Raw genomic sequence first — 16,791 nt, 5'->3', positions numbered from 1 at the left:
CATAATCCCTGTTCTAGCTTCACTCCACTGGCTGGCTGTGCACTTTTTATCTTTATGTTTGCAATTAAAGTTTTAAATGGTCTTGCGCTACCTTGTTTATCTGAGCTTTCCCACCACAATACTCCTTCCGGTCGCTCAACTCAGCTGATTAGCTGCTTGGTCGTCCCCAGTTCTCAACAGAAGCTCAGAGGGGGCGGGGCCTTTTCTGCACCAGAATTATGAAACGACCTACCTTTGCACTTTTGCCAGGCTCCCTCTTCTTCCATTTTTAAAACCCTTCTTAAAACTCACTGGCCTTCAATCTGAGACTTGATTTTATTTGGTTTTTAATTTATTTATCCAGTTTTCATTGTCTGGATTTGATTTTATACTACTTTTATGATACATATTATGAATTTTGTTTTATTTTTATGCTTTTTTTTTACTTATCTACGAAGTTATGCACGTTGTTCGTCCGTGGCTGCTCTTAAAACACTTTATGAATAAATTGATAATGACTTGTTAATAAACACCTACGGTGCTAATCTCAGCTGTATTGGAGGGATGCATTGCTGTGCATGCTGGTTATTTGTTCAACATACATTAAAAACTTTCCTGTTTTGTCTCAAAACATCCTTGCGATGTGTTGCACATGTTGACATAGCGATACGTTTTCAATATATTGAAAACGTAAATGTCTTTACTGGTGTATTCTTTTGTGTCGGTGTGGAAAGAGCATCATGTTAAGTCGCTGTTTGGGACTTGTTTAATATTTCACCTCATAAAATATCAACCTGAACATCAGACAAACACAAAGGTCCAGTTTCACTAAAACAACAGCGTGTGCCCCATTTATTGTTTTTCAAACATGTAAACATACAAGACGGTGACTCTGAAACAATCACAAGACGAGGTATCAACCGATAAGATAGAAAATATCATATTATCTTAATATACTGTATACCCAAACAAATGAAATGCTGCAAGTTTCCAAAAGCTGGAATGCTCAAGAACATCAATATTCTTAAATATATATTATAGTTATATATATATGTGGTGGATTTCATACACATAGATTCACATGAATGCATCCAATGTTTCTTTTCTACACAATCCTTTCCTGCCACATTGCACATAACCTATGGAATGATGTCCATTAAGGATTCAGTTTGATTATTGGAAAATGAGCAACCTTCTGCAGTGTTATGTCTAAACCTCACTGGGAGATGTAGATCAGTGCGTTTTTTTTTTCTTTACTTTGGTCCTGTAGGGAAAACTATTCACCACAGGAAAGATTTAATGTTATCTGCATCTGAAATACCAGTATGTGGGCGGTAACTTGTCGGTATAGTCTGTGGGGACTGTCTAATTATACCCAAGACCCCATGGCTGCAGCAAGAGATGCTCCAAAAGCATTGGTCACCAATAAATACTGCCGTACAGTACATCAATACTAAAAAAGGCAAAACATGGTGTCTGATCAACACTAAGTCACCATGGTAACCACGGTGCTAACAGAAGTGAATGTACAGGATAAAATGGCTTCGTGTACAATGCACAACGATGTTCTGACTCCAATCTAAACTAGACTATTCTAGTCCTATTCCTGGTTACATGATACAGAGAATAGTCTGATTCATGACTCATCCAAACATTATGACCCCTTATGCACCTGCAGCGTCTGTGCCCATTCAAAGCCTTAATTATAACACAAAGCATTATCCAGATTTGAAGTTTCTCTCTTGCTGCAACAGTGTCTTCGTTTCACTGATGTTTTCACCACCTGAAACAAGCTCATATAGATGAATTTGACCTCTGGATCCTAACAGATATGCTGTAAAACAGCTGTATATCTGTGTTTGAATAAGTCTGTATACATGTCTACATAATGAGACTAAGATCAGCATAGTCCATTTGGATTAATTTAGCTATTGCCAACACTGAATAGGACCTTTATGAGCTTTAATACAATCAGAAGATGTTGTTTACATGGTAGAGTCTAACTCAAAGTTTGGTCTTAATCTTTTTTAAGATCAAATAAAAAAAATTCCTGGCATCTAGGCATCTCTAACAGACATGTGGATAGGATTGGGAATCAAAGTTTAATTCCCAATAGGAATCAATCAGAAATACCAGGCACTAGCTAACCATAGCCAAGGCTTACATTTCTCTTCATCAGTTCTTGAATGCACTCATAGATGAGTCCTGGAAGAGAGGTATTTAGGTTCAAGAATCTACCACTGGATAGGCTGACAACTTACAAGCAGATGTCCCGCTGTCAGGACCTGTGTGTGCAGATCTGCCTGAAAAATTCTGATCAACATAAATAGCTAATGATCAATGTGAGGAGGTTTTCTGAGAATAAAAACTAACATGTTGAGATGTAATATTCATAAAAAAACAAACATTTTGTCTCTACATATGACACAAAACCACAAACTGATTAGAGTCTGAATCAATAAAGACAATCTGAATTCACGACATTTAGGATTCAGCATCTCATGTTGACTCAGCTGGATGAAGAACGGCTAACGCCAACAGTTTGCATGGAAGCATCTCTTGCTGTCGGCCAGTTATGTGTGCAAAACATAAGGCATCAGAATCGGCCTACACTCTCACAGACGCTTCACGACTTCAGGTCCAGACCTCAACAGTCAAAAGTAAAAGGCAGTTTCAAATAAATATAAATGAACACTCTGGTCCCCTGGCTGCTTGGTTTGCTACATCCTACTGAGGTAGACAGATGCATACTGCAGTAGTCACCTTGCCGACCTCTCACACATTCCCTGATGAGGCAATATTCATCTACGTTAAACAAGCAGCATAACCTTTGTAGTGCACATTAGTCAAAAATCAAGTACTTGTATTGTAAGTGTTGCAGCTCTGTAACTGTTCAGCTCAAGTTCTCCCATTTCTTTATGGTTTTTAATAAAAAATCAAACTTTTCCTGCTTAAATATTTCAAAATTAGAATATTTGCAGCATTAAAGCTTGTGAAAGTAGATTAAATATATTTTAAAAAATGCATTTTGAATAGTAATTTCAGTAAATGGGAAGATGATTGCCAGATAAATACACATTGAATAACTGTAACCATTGGCTGCTGCCCATAATAATAAACATTTGCCAACCTGCTTACACATGCTTTCTCCCAGAATAGTTTACCACCTTTCATTTAGCTGCTGGCTGTAACAACTGTTATATCTTTAGTTAGTAAAAATCTCACTGAGCTGTATTACAATGCTTCTTTGTAGTTGTATTTTAAGGAATAGCCGACGGCGGTCTCGAGGCACTCCACCAGGGAGCCTGCCGACAGGAAGTCCAACTCCACCTCAATGAATTTTATGTAAATAGCAAAACGTTGCGTGGAGTGTTCGCCGCCCTCGCTTGTCGCAGCGTTGCAACAGTTCTCCTGTAAGAAAAGCGTCACGCTGGAAGGCTCCCTGTGGACGTAGTGTTTCCCAGAACCCTGAAAGTGCTGGAAGAGACACTGCTGTATGGTTCTGTCCTCAGCTATGCCCAGGTAGCAGTAGGTGATTTTTGCCCCAGTCCTGTCGTCCTGCCCTGCTCCTTCCCCGTCGACCTGAATCTGAGCTCCGTTTTCACTCTGAGGTAAGCTGTGGTTCTCGCTGTCTTCCAGAGGATAGGTCTGAGCAGTGTCGTTACAGGCCAGCAGGGCCTCGTAGCCAATGGCATATAGTCCATATGTCTTGGGGATGTCCCCAGGGAGGAGGTAGTGGGATGTGACTTTGCTGCTGCCTGTCGCCCGGGACTGTGACACAGGGACCCAGTCCACCTCCATGTGGAGCTCCAGGCAGCGCGCTTCACTAATGGTAATGTCCAGGAACTTGTAGTAAACATTCTTCCAGTTCATTTTCTGAACTTTGGTCATGATGACCCGGCCCTCTGGCTTTTCGGGGTTGAAGTACTCCCGAAGCCTCTTTCCCAGCGGCACCTGCGAGCTGATTTCGGCGTAGTGGTAACGCACATCCTCACGCCAGCGCGTGTTGTAGCCCACGCCGAAGATGGCCAACTTGTTGGAGAGATGCAGCCGTGAGAACTCAGTCCAAGTCTGGAAGTGCTCCCACTTCAGCTCCACTGACTCAAGGATACGAATCACAGTCTGCATCGTGTCCCTTTTTCTGCAAAAAGTTACAAAGTGGTGCAGCATGACTACCAAGTTAGAAAGTGTTACATAGCAACAATCTGACAGACAGCAATAAGCCACTCTACAGGGTTGGATTTGAAAGTTACCATAACAACGTGTGGCAGTATCAGTTTAACTACTTTTATCAGCAACTGCATAAACATGACACATCTATGAATGATGGCTTTAGTGTGCCAGTGGTGGTATAAAAAAGACACTGACAGGCAGCATCATGACTGTTCCATCCATGAAGAAAAAGTAAGATCTGGATGACTTACTGGATTTGTTCAGACAGCTCTGCTTGAATCTGTAGAGCTCTGTTTTTAGGCACCTGGATTTCCTCTAGAGGGGGAAAAAGAAATGCACACAAATATTATTTCAAACCTATCTCCTCGTCACATTTCTTCTGCTTGCAAAGTACACCCACCAGTGTCCATGTCTCCCTCCTGGAAAGCAGAGTCCAGCACCTGGTTGCACCAGTCCTCCTGGGAGAAGTCTTCCAGGGTGCTGCCATCAGACTCCATCTCTTGATACAACCCGCTGCTGTTTATCAGCACTGGGGCGCAGCTCTGGGAGTCCCAGCCTCCCTGACCGAACACCTTCTCCAGCTGCTCTATGGTGTAGCTGCTCTTTCTTTTCCCGATGCCATGCTCCTTCACACGGCTGTAGCAACGCCGAAGCGTCTGGTTGAGATCAGAAAACAAATAAGGGCTCAGTAATGTGTTGGACTATATAAATGACCAGAGTTAAGTCTATGGAGCTTTAATTAAACATTAGACCTAGTGTTAGGTCCCTGCTCTTGTAAACAACTTTTCATGCAGCTTGGCAGCTGCAGCCAAAAAGACTGATTTGGCACAGTGGCTCCTTGTCGGCTTTTTAGGAAAGATTGCACAGAAAAAGCAACTGGTACTAATTTTGGCTCTATTTGCACCCAGTACTGCCAGAAAAATCACATTTACAGGTACTGGAGTTCTAAAGTTTTAAAGTCAGAGATTTCTGCAAGAATTAGTGAAAACAAGTTGGGTTTCTTTGAGTCTTATGATGGAAAATGTGTATAATTGTAAGAGGGATATCAATAACAAGCATTAGAAGTGTTATTGTACAGTGTTGCCTGGACACGTATCAGTGTTCCAACCTGAGGTCCCCTCCCCTGAGGTGAGGTGCATAAAAATGCTTTGCAGGAAAAAGCAATTTTGAAAGAGAAGACCACATCCGGTCAAATCAAAACCTTGTATAGTATCAACATTAAGAACAACAAGCAGGTGCAGATTCTTGAAACAAACAAACTGCAGCAGAAAGACGTCTCTATATACAACCTGGAGAGGAGATATGAATAATATATTTTTTAAAATGAGGTACAATAATGATTTCCATTGCAGATAAAACAGTCTGCTGGCATTGTGTAGTTAATTATGCATCAACTTGAGCATGCATTACCCTACACATGTGCATATTTTGAGTAGTAATCAGGTGTTACTAATACTGACAGGTACATTATGTTACTTTTGACTAAACAAAAACCCATCACAGGTTGTTACAAATAACTGGCACCTCATTCCTGGAAGGAGGTTTATCAAGCTAGTTTATAAAAAGGAAAAGTCTTTAATTGTTGTGGAAATTTACGTTTTAATAATCATCCCTTCAATGGACATGGCCGAAAACATGGCACCCAGGTTTTCAATATTTATAAACTGTTGCTGAGATACTGTCTGCTGTGCCCACAAATTTACATGTAATTTTCCAAGAGAAACTTAAAGTTTTTATCATACAGGCTCTTAGCTAATGCGTCGTAGCTGTAACAAATACTAAAATGTGCCTGGACTCGTGTGTCAGGTCTGGAATCCGCCTCGTTAGCAGCTCCAGCTCAGAGTGAAAGCTACAGGTCCTGATGATGGAGGATGACCGTGACACATTACAGCCATTGTTGTGTCCTCACTTACCTTCATCCTCTCCCTGCACTGGGACGGGGTCCTCTCGTACCCCAGCTCTGCCAAGGCTCTGGACACACGCTCGTACATGGCAGGACCGGGGGCCTTACCGGAGAAGACGGTGCCAGCGACCTCCAGCTGCTGCATTCTCGCCTCCGTCAGCCTTTCGTTGCCCCAGACCGCAATGAGGGCGTTTGTCTCGGACGGCGTCCATGACATCCCTCGGCAAGCAGTGAAGCTGTTGGAGGAGGATGAGGCCGCCGTCCGGCCCGTGGTCCCCGAGCCCACGTTCAGAGGCGAGAAGCGGTTTGGTGTCGAGGGATTAGAGTGGTATTGATTACTGTCACTTAAATCCTCCGACTCAGGGGATGGCACCTCGGTTTTTGGTATCTTTAACGGCGTTGTTATCTCTGGAGACTGCTCCGCGTTACTGGACGCCGCCATGTTGCCGCTGTTGCTAAGGGGAGGGGGAAGGAAGGTGACGTCCGGGGTTTTACGTTAGAGGGCACGGGGAAACCACGGCGTGGATCCGGGGGAGTTTAAGTAATATTAGCTTCAAAATGCTTAAAAAAACAAACACGTTATTAAAGGTATTAAAACGATTATATGTTTGCTATGTTGCTTGGGAAAATCGTCATCTTTAAGTACCTCAAAGAAGCCCTTTTTAATTCCATTCAATACAGCTTTATTTATATGGCACCAATTAACAACAAAGTCATCAGGCACTTTTACCGTCAAATTCAGTTCAATTTACTGTAGTCCAATTATGATCCAATTAAAAAAAAATCTATTACAAGATCCACATTCTTCCAACTATAAATATATTTACTGTGCTCATATAAAGCAATTAATTTAAAAAGAATCCAAGCTAATGAAGCCAACAGACTGCATTGAGTCTTCTCTTAGATTCAGTCCTCATCTGAAGCATGTGAGGAGCAAGAGTGGAGAGGATAAACTCCCTTTAACAGGATTTCTGTGTTTTGATTTTCTATTCAGTGCAGACTTATATGTTAAAAGTGGTTTCACACTGATCTTATACCCTGTCCTGATTCAAGTTAAATCAAATCAAATTTTATTTATAGAGCACTTTTCATGTACAAAGTGCTTTACATAATAAAAACAAATTATGCATATTGAAACAAAATTTAAAAGCCTTCACACAACAGAGTATATAACAGAAAATTAAACTGTACCTCATAGTAGTCTCACACACAATCACACACACACACACACACACACACACACACACACACACACACACATAAAAAAATAGCGCATCTACATTTTCCTCACCCATTCCCCATTCTGTACAAACATGAACTACTGTCTCTTAACATGAATGTAAATATAAAAATATCAAAAGAATGAAAACATCTGGATCCTAATGGATCTAACAGCCCATCACATTCTCCACAATGACCCATTAATTTGAGTCAGGTGTGTTGGGCAGAGAAACATCTAAAACCTGCAGTGGCCCTCATCCCATGAAACCTTATAACTTATAAGGTTCAATGTCTTAGGATACATTCACACAAATGGCAAGTTTAGGTGGGCGTCACACCCAAGTGGGATGCACCTTTTCCACTTTTTTTCCTTTTTTTTTAGCATAAATGTTGCTGTTCTAGACGTTCTTTGGTCCTTCTCTGTGTCTGCACAGCAGTGACCTCCTCTCCTATTCCCTCTCCCAATATTCTTTGAAATATGGCATTGACTGTTCCACCTCTCTTGTTTTGTTTGTTTATTATTAAAAAAACTGGTCAGTGTATCTGTTTATTATCTAAATAAAAAAATCAGTTTTGATTTTGTTAAACTACAGTGTATTAAAAATTATGTATGATTTTTCTGTTGTTCCTTGTTACCTCACAGAGTAAATCCCCTGGTTGTCACTGGGCAGTGAGGAAGACCTTTTATTGGATTTTGAGTGTATAATTGGTCATTTGATGGCCAGATCAATGAATTGTGTCATTGTTTACTTCATCTTCTCTGTGATGATGTTTGATTGGCTTCCATCAGGGACCACAAATCAGTCCAGCCGGCTCTGCCATCTGCCCATCGCTGGGTTTTGTGACCGTCTTTGGTCAGCAAGGTCCTGACCCGGCCACAGGGATGGCAAGATTTTTACTCTGAATGAGGTTTATGCACTTTTCCTGTTCAATTAAGATCAGAGACGGGAAGCCGTGGACAGTTGAACCTTTACTTGTCAAAACTGCAGCTGTCAGTGATGTGACATGTCACATTTCCTGTTAGGAAAGGATGAAATGATCCAGAAACATCAAGTTCCAGTGACATTTAGATTTGTATTTGGATTCGATCAACTTTATTTGAAGCGTGACATGTATCGGGAATGAAGTTAAAAGCGGCCCTTCATGCTTTTTATAATTTTCTGCCATTTGTATAATGTTACTGTGTTGATGATTCAAAAGCAAAGGATCAATAAGATAAAGAATTATATAAAAAAAAGATCATGGAATGCCTCCTTATTCAAATCTCATATATACAAAGGTGTAATAGGACCTTTTATTGTCCAAAACATTTTTAAAATAGCATTGATCCAAGATCGTTTTGCGCTGGGTGACGCGTTCCTGGATAGTAAATGTGTATGACATGTTTAAATTCATGCAAACCCTTTAATTAAACTCTTATACAAGTGTCAGCTTCACACATAATTCAGTGTCACAGATTGAATTTTGTTTCTGTTTGTTGTTTTTATTGCTAGATGTCAGTGATGAGGACTAATCCATTTTTTTATATGTGTCCAATGGGGTAGATTGCCATTAGCTAGCTAGTTAACTAGCGCCATGGATCAATCAAACATATGTTTTCACATAAAGGCTTAACAGTGTCAGTGAAACTACAGCTGCTAGATTAGAAAACTGATGGTTACTGAACTATAGTCAGAAAACCATAACTAGGCTGCCACACTTTACTAGCTTGATAGTTTCTGAAATCTTAGAACCTCCAGTCCATGTTCACATCAGAATCAAAGTGGAAGATCCTGTTGACTATCTGCAAACCTTCATCCTGCATGTAGTCAGGATGTCCAATAGCTCCAAAGATGAACAAGTAGCACCAGATCCACTTTAGCCCAAGTTTTTTTATTTATTTATTTGTTTTTTTTGGTTTTCACTATCACTATAGTCCTTTGCTTTCTTAAGGTTCAGCCTTTGCCCACTGATGACATCTGTTTGCAAAGAAGAACCACTTGTTTTGGTTCTAGTTAAGAACTAATTTTTCAGGTTCTGAACCAAGTTTTTTTATTTGGTCTGAATGTGCTGGCCAATTCAAAATTAGGTTCAGGAACTGGTACCGGCCTGAAAGGACTATCAGAATCCAGACTTTGTAGCGTCTTTTGCTTCTTTGTATGGAGGTTCCAACGTCCACCTTCTCCCACCTCATAATTCTTCATTTGGGTCCTTCCTCCATCTGCTTCATGATTTGTGATTTGAAGGCAGCCGTGCATGCAATGAAAAACCTTAATGAGAGATGAACAATGCTGGACTGAGCAGTTCAACATAATCCACTACTTTTTCACAAGCAGACACCATTTCCTGAGACCTTAATAAAATGTCTGTGACGTGCTTTGGTCAAAATAACATGGAGATACTAGAACAGCTCCCTTTTCTTCCATTAATCTCCATCTTGCTCAAGTGGATCATATTAGGGGCATGGGATGATCCACTCGACTCCACCCCTCTTCCTCAGGGTCTTTTCCGATCAACAACCCTTCCAGTCAAAGTTTGTGGCAGCCCTTACTCCCCCTTCAGAACCCCCCAGTTATAACACAGTTATAATCTTTATCCAAGTTCACAAAACACATGTATACTGGTCAAACTTCAATGGCCCCCTCAGCAACTTGTAGGGTCACAAATTAGTTTCGTAATTCGTATAATCCATTTCTTTGAGAGATGTCCAACTGTATTCATAAACAGTGTTGCATGAACAACAGGAGCTGGATTGTGCACTGCTGTCTGGAGCCATTGTTCTTTAGCATAGTGGTGGCCACAATTCAAAGATGCCCCTGCATGAACAGAGCCTCACAGATTTCTAATTTCATAATTCTATTTAGATATGCATCAGCTGGTGCAGAACATCGGCTGCTCATCTCGAGGTGCAAACAAAATACAAACTCGCAGCAAGAGACTAAACAACAACCGAAAAAAACTGATAGAAGAACCAAAGACATTTTTTCATAGACTGTATCCACATATCTAACTTATTTAAATAAGAAATGTATAGTTCAGTATATATGCTCACTGACCACTTTATTAAGTATACCTGTTCAATTACTTGTTTACAAAAATATCGAATCAGCCAATCACATGGCAGCATCTTAGTGGCATGTCGACACGGTGAAGAAGACTTGCTGAAGTTCAAATTGAGCATCAAAATAAGAAAGGGGATTTAACCCTTGAAAGCCTGGCCTGACAAATAATGAACAGAATTCAATCTTTGTAAATCTGAAGTCTTATTTAACAACATTGAAAAACAACAAACAAAAATAACATGCATATATGTGTAGTTTATTACCGTGTGATGTCAGAATTATTGTAGCACAAAAAGTTTCCACCAGGGAGCAAAAGGCAAGTGTCAGATGGTATACAACAGGGTTTGAGCTACAGTAAAGTTATGTAATAGGTCTCAAGCTTTATTTTTTTTTTAATATGATAAAGACAGCGTTGAAAGGTTAATCCCCAGTTTTCTTGTTTTCAGCATTTGTATATTTAAGTGTTAGTTCTTTTAATTGTCTTATATTTTCCTAAGTTTGTTTCTTTAGCTTTTAGCTGACATTTTTCCTGGTTATGTGGATGTATAATGTATATATATTTATACAAGCATCACAGCAATTACCTTGCAAACACTGCCCAACAATGGTTGTCCTGGGGACAATCTAAAGAAAAGAATAGTGTGAAAATGGGAGATTGAAAAAAACGTTGCGTGGTCTGATGAGTCTCCATCTCAGCTCCACATTCAGGTGGTAGGCTCAGAATTTGGTGGAAATATCATGAAAACATGGATCCTTTCATGCTGTTGGTGGTGTAATGTTGCAGGGGAAACTTTTCTTTGCACACTTTGGTCCCTCAGTGCCAGCTGAGAGTCTACCTGAGTGTTGTTGCTGACCATGTCCATCCCTTTATGACCACAGTGTAGCATCTTCTGATGTCAACTTCCAGCAGGATAATGCGCCATGTCACAAAGCTCAGATCATCTCCATCTGCTTTCAAGAACATGACAATGAGTTCACTGGACTCCAACGGCCTCCACAGTCACCAGATTTTAATCCAGTAGAGCAGGGCTACTCAGCTGACAAACCTGCAGCAACTGTGTGATGCTATCATGTCAACATGGAGCAAAATCTCTGAGGAATGTTTCCAACACCTTGTTGAATCAACCTTATTGCATATCTAAAACATTACATAGAATGTCTCAGTGTTTTTACTGTTATGCAGTGTTACTAAAACACAGCATGACCATCAATAATCAGTAATAGTTATCCATGACTTCACATTTTAATCAGGACATTAACGTAGCTAAAACAGTCAAAATACCATAATTGTCAAATGCATTGTGAATCTGTGAACACATTAAAAATCTGCTGGTGTTTCCAGATTGCCTACTGTGCTGCTGAGAAACTCTGCAGATGAGTTCAGAGGTGTGTCTTCCCTGGATTTACCACTGGCACATCCACAGCCAAGAAGGTCAAATCCTTTGTGGCCTCATTTGTGTTTTAATATTCCTGAAAGCACAGCTGAACAAAAAAGAGAGGGTCTGTGTTAATCTGTGCACCATCAAGTGGGGACTGTTTTAGTCTGGGGACATGTACAGACATAACTTAAAGTTAATGAGATAGGACTTTATTTGCACATAGCTTTTCGCCTTGAATGTAAAGTTTCAGAATAGCTTTTATTTTCATTAGAAAACCAAAGATCTGATTCTGGGTTTATCAAAGGGATGATTTGCTTTTTAAAAACTGTAATCAAGTAATGAGATGTTGCTTTTGATGCAGATGTAGAGAGGATGGTGCTGAATTTCTGCAGCAGCACATTATAAAATGGCATTTTTTCCTCATCACAAGGTCACTGATCTGAGAAAAAGATGAGCAATATGTTAAGAAGAAACAAAACATAAGAAAAGGTCTACAAACACCAACCTTTGTCTTATTGAAAGCTACCAGACAAATCATCCCTGTCATCCAGGTGATGGATTTATCTTTGTTTCCATACCCATCGTTGATTGAGCCACATCTGCTACCCACGAGCCGTAGTATTAATGACAGTGGCAGGAATGGCCTCCAGTGCTTCACTTAAGCGTATCTGTGCCGTCCTTGCTCCAAAATCATTACTTCACATGTGTGAAGTGACATGATGATTATGAAGTTAAAGTGCAGACTGTCTGCTTTAATTTGATCCTGTTTTCAACCGTCAGACTGTCAGGTAAGCTTTGGCCTGAAGGTTTTATGCTGCATCTTAAAATGGGACAGCTGGGAATGATCTTGCACACAAGCTGATGACATTCCAGCTACAAAATGTAAAACCAATACTGTTCAATTTTAACTTGGAAGCTATCCTGACCAAGCTAGGAATAATTTACAATAAAAATTAATAAGAAGGCGTTACATGTTTTTATTTATTTGAAACAGACAGTAAAGATAAATACTTCTGGGAGGAGGTAATACTCTGCAGAATGATGCTGCACCAACAAACAGATTCAGAACATAAAAAAAAAACAAAAACGAAGAATCCAGTTGCTAGCGTGTAATGTGATACTGTAAATTGGTGCACCTTTCTTGAGCGAAAAGTTGTGCAGCATGATTTCTTAGCTTCAGGAAGCTGCTGGGCAATGACAGCACCAGAAAATGTGCAAAATGAAAGCTAACGTGCCATGAAAACAAGCTGAAAACATATTTTTATGATTAAAAAGTGGCATAGCGCTACTATAAGGAAAGGTAGTAGGAGAAATTTAGAAATGACGAAGACTGCACTTCAATCAGAATCTGATCACACTGACTAAACTGTAATGCAGCACTGAAACCACAGATGTTCAATAAATATTCTACATGAAGTGCTTTAGATATTTCACCCAAATTTACTTTATTATGAAGGTTCATGGCTAAGAAAGATAAGTAAGTGATGTAAGTGAAATGTGTTGCTTCCTGGCAATGGCTTTCCTGAACTCTAACAAAGGTTTCCTTTATTTCATCATAGTTCTTACAAATAATAAACATAATTTTATCCATTATCTTCTGATAAGGAAAAAGTTAAGTTGTTATTTTCAAAATATTTTCAGCGTGGCCACTCCATGCTTCCAAAGTAAACACCTTCTGATCAAATTTTACTCCAAGTAATTTATTTTCTCCTCCTACATCTTTATAAAGGCTCCGTCATGCAGCTTGTTGCATTGAATTAAAAAAATATGAAATGCCATACATTCGATTAAATATTAGATGAGTCTTCAGATAAAACTTAGCTGCTGTTTTTCCAGCTTTTAAACCAGGAAGAGACTTTAGGCTTAGATGCAAATCTATCCAATTGTAACTTACGTTTTTTTTTTCATTCACTTTTTATTGGCTTTCAACAACTAATTTAACATATGTTTATATTCAAGGTATCAGCTTTTCTTACAGAAAAAAACATTCATACAAATACAAAACAACACAAAACAAAACAAAAAAAAACTTTAAATATTATTATTATATAATTTAACAGTTTTATTTGCAGTTTTATTAATAAAATAAATGATTGACTAAGATACAGTTAGTATTTTCCATGTATTTGTACTGCTACATTAAATATGAACCCAACACAGAAATGGAGCTAAAAGCAGCTGAAAAGTTTTCTAAAATTAAAAAGCATAATAGTTCGTCCATGTTGAGTCTTTGAGTCTCCCACCATTGTTTTCATGTCTCTTAGTCTGAGTTAAAATTCTCACATCCTTCCGTATCAATGTCATTTCATTCACATCATCTCAGGGCTCTGACTGGATCACTGCCAGATAGGTGTGAAATAACCAGTGACTGGACATGTCATATTAACCCTACCAGGCTCCAAAAGAAGCAGTAATGGTGAAAATCAGGTCTCTTCTACCACACACTGGCAAAGATAACACAATTATGACAAACCAGAGAGGATTGTAGAGTCTATAATAAAATAAAAGAAAGTATTGCCAGTGGTACTTTCTTACAAATAGAAGAACATATTTCATAACATATTTTTATTTATTTACTCAATATAAGCTCAAGATTTGGAGATTTGGCCCCATAAAATCTTAAATGGGCTTTGATTGTGGTAAGTAAAGTTTTAATAAGCCATTTTTCCCTCAAGGTGAAGCTGTCCACACATAAAGAGAAATTTATTCATTTTCTTAAGGTGGACAAAACAAGAACAAAGTTTATTCTGAAGGTTTGCATGGGTCAATATCTGTGTTTTTACATCTTGACATGATGCTTCATACAGATTCTCAGACGTCTGCCTTGTCCAGCTGTTCCTCGAAATTCAACCTTGTTGAACTGGAAGAGCAGAAACAATCTTCCTGATACCCACTTTTCTGCATTAACCACAGCGATATGATCTGTCGAGAACAAACCATGAGAGCTCCCAAACCAGGGCTGCAAGAAACATAAAGACAAAAACATTTTCCCTCAGCCCTGGGAGAGAGAACAAATCTCTCGTTTAATGCGGAGTATTTACAAGCCATAACTTTTCTCCTTCACTCTCTGTTCTGCTACACTTTATATAAGCAAATTACGTGCCAGTAAATGGAAAGACAACATTATGAACTGAGATTTTGCTTTCTTTTAGCATTACATGAATGACTGTTATGACTAGACTCTTTAACTCTTTGGCTGCTCTGCTGTTTGGATTCAGGTGTGAACATTTGCACATATTTAGAGTCCTTGACAATTCTCTACATTAAAACTTTTGTTAACATGCAATATCCAGCAGTAGACAGCTTCCTCATGCTATGTTCAGATGTGACATGACAACTAATGTGTTTAGCTTGTGTAATGCATCATAGTGGATATCAACTAAAGTTGCATTTTGGACATATAACATGAGCTCAACACACACTTTTTAAACTGTATCTTAGGTCTGGTACACACAAAAAGATTATCGGGCTGTTTTTGTCCTGATTTTGCTTCTTCCCGACCAAGGAGGGCAAACGCCCGTTTATCTTGAGTCTTATAAGATTTTCTTATAAAGTCAGAAATTGGTCTGAGGTGTGTTATGAGCGATTTCGTCCCAATTATTGACTCCAAAAACGGGTCGTGGCTGACAATCAGAAGTATTGAACATGTTCTTTATTTACGACCAAAGATTTTCATGTGTGTGAGGAAAGCTGAGGACTCCTGGGTTGTGACTCTGTGGATGGTGACGTGGAACAGAATGTAGCCAATCAGAGAGCGAGCTGACAGGAGATCAAGGAAGGATATGAAGGCCGTGTTCACGCTGTCTCCAGTCTGTCATTTTTTTCAGTTCTGGATTTTTCTGGTACCAATAGTCCCAAGACCCCCATCATTCCATCATTTTATCCTCTTCCATGCTGGGTGTTGTGTTTTCCGGTTGTTGCCATGGTTCTTCTTTGTTATTTTTAGATCTCGTTTGAACACATCAGATGTCTGGGTCAGACGACTAGATTCTTGATTGGTTACAGGACAGAATCGTTATGTGTTTGTTGTTCTGTGATGAGATTATCGGAGCAGACCACACACAGTATGTTAAATGCCTGATTTTTTTTATCTTCACATATGAGGTCTCAAACAGATAAAAAAAAAATCTCATCAGATTGAAAAAATCCTTGTGTGTACCACGCTTAACTCTTCCCTCAGTGTGCTGAGGTGGAATTGTCTTGCTTTCATTCTTCACTGAAGTGAAAGTTAAGGTGATGGTAGTAGATCAGGGATCACCAACTCCAGTCCTCGAGGGCCAGTATCTGCAGGTATTAGATGTGTCCCTGCAGCAACACACCTGCTTCAAGTGATTGGGTCTTTAACAGACTTAACAACAAGCTGTTGGAGGTCCATTTAATTTGAATCAGGTGTTGCAGTAGGGATACATGCAATACTTCTGGACACCAGCCCTCAAGGACCGGAGTTGGTGATCCCTGTAGAAGATGTAGCCACAGAGTCAAACATGGTGTGTGCATGAAGAAGTTGGACCCGAAGAGTCCAAGAGGAGATGGAAACTTAAATATCCATCTCCTCTTTAGAAGGAGATGGATATTTAAGTTTCCAAAGACTTTAATACGGAGTCTCTTTATGTAGGTCTTGGTGGTCCCGTAAAGAGGAACTGGAGTTAAATCCTGGTGAGCAGACAGACAGGTAGGTATGCAGGTGAGTGGGGTCTGTGATGTGTCACTTTTAATCTCCAGGAGGTTTTTCTACAAGATGGTGGTGGACTAGCACGCCTGATGCAGATTCACTGAACTGCTCATCAAGCTCTATGCAAGCCTGTTAATGAGACGTTCATTTAAATCAGGTGTGTTAAAGTATGGACACCTCTAAAACATGCAGGCCAGCGGTCCCTGAGGACCAGGAATGAACTTTGTTGCTCTAGAACAGTGATTCCCAACCCTGGTCCTCAAGGCACACTATCCTGTAGGTCTTAGATGTTTCCATGATGCAACACACCTGATTCAAATTAAATGGATCTCTCACAAGCTCTGCATAAGTCTGCTAATGCCATCACATCTAAGACATCTAAGGCCTGCAGGATAGTGTGCCCTGAGGACCAGGGTTGGGAAT

At 39.7% G+C, this 16,791-nt stretch overlaps 1 protein-coding gene across 2 annotated transcripts; it reads right to left on the bottom strand.

Moving 5' to 3' along the window:
* Positions 1 to 797: 797 nt before the first annotated feature.
* LOC121654950 (myb/SANT-like DNA-binding domain-containing protein 2) lies at positions 798 to 6,576 on the bottom strand. 2 transcript variants are annotated; one of them, XM_042009333.1, is made up of 4 exons: positions 6,066 to 6,576; positions 4,553 to 4,808; positions 4,404 to 4,467; positions 798 to 4,120 (listed from the first exon to the last, which is right to left on the bottom strand). In XM_042009333.1, exons 1-4 carry the CDS (start codon positions 6,495 to 6,497, stop codon positions 3,214 to 3,216), a joined length of 1,659 nt encoding a protein of 552 aa, XP_041865267.1. In that variant the 5' UTR covers positions 6,498 to 6,576; the 3' UTR covers positions 798 to 3,213. The 2 variants fall into 2 exon arrangements, with proteins under 2 accessions (XP_041865267.1, XP_041865268.1); XM_042009334.1 differs by having other exon boundaries at positions 6,164 to 6,250.
* Positions 6,577 to 16,791: the final 10,215 nt, after the last annotated feature.

Source organism: Melanotaenia boesemani, chromosome 15 (assembly GCF_017639745.1).
Source record: "Melanotaenia boesemani isolate fMelBoe1 chromosome 15, fMelBoe1.pri, whole genome shotgun sequence".
Lineage (NCBI taxonomy): Eukaryota > Metazoa > Chordata > Actinopteri > Atheriniformes > Melanotaeniidae > Melanotaenia > Melanotaenia boesemani.
Note: the sequence above shows the minus strand (reverse complement) of the source record. Positions and strands in the feature narration are given on the sequence as shown.

Bases quoted from the DNA above. Each gene is read 5' to 3' on its own strand.
- LOC121654950 (XM_042009333.1), bottom strand. From the start codon at position 6,497: ATGGCGGCGTCCAGTAACGCGGAGCAGTCTCCAGAGATAACAACGCCG. The intron at 4,468-4,552 runs GTGGGTGTACTT...TTCCCCCTCTAG, and splicing joins GGAGGGAGACATGGACACTG to AGGAAATCCAGGTGCCTAAA. The intron at 4,121-4,403 runs GTAAGTCATCCA...AACTTTTTGCAG, and splicing joins GAGCTGTCTGAACAAATCCA to AAAAAGGGACACGATGCAGA.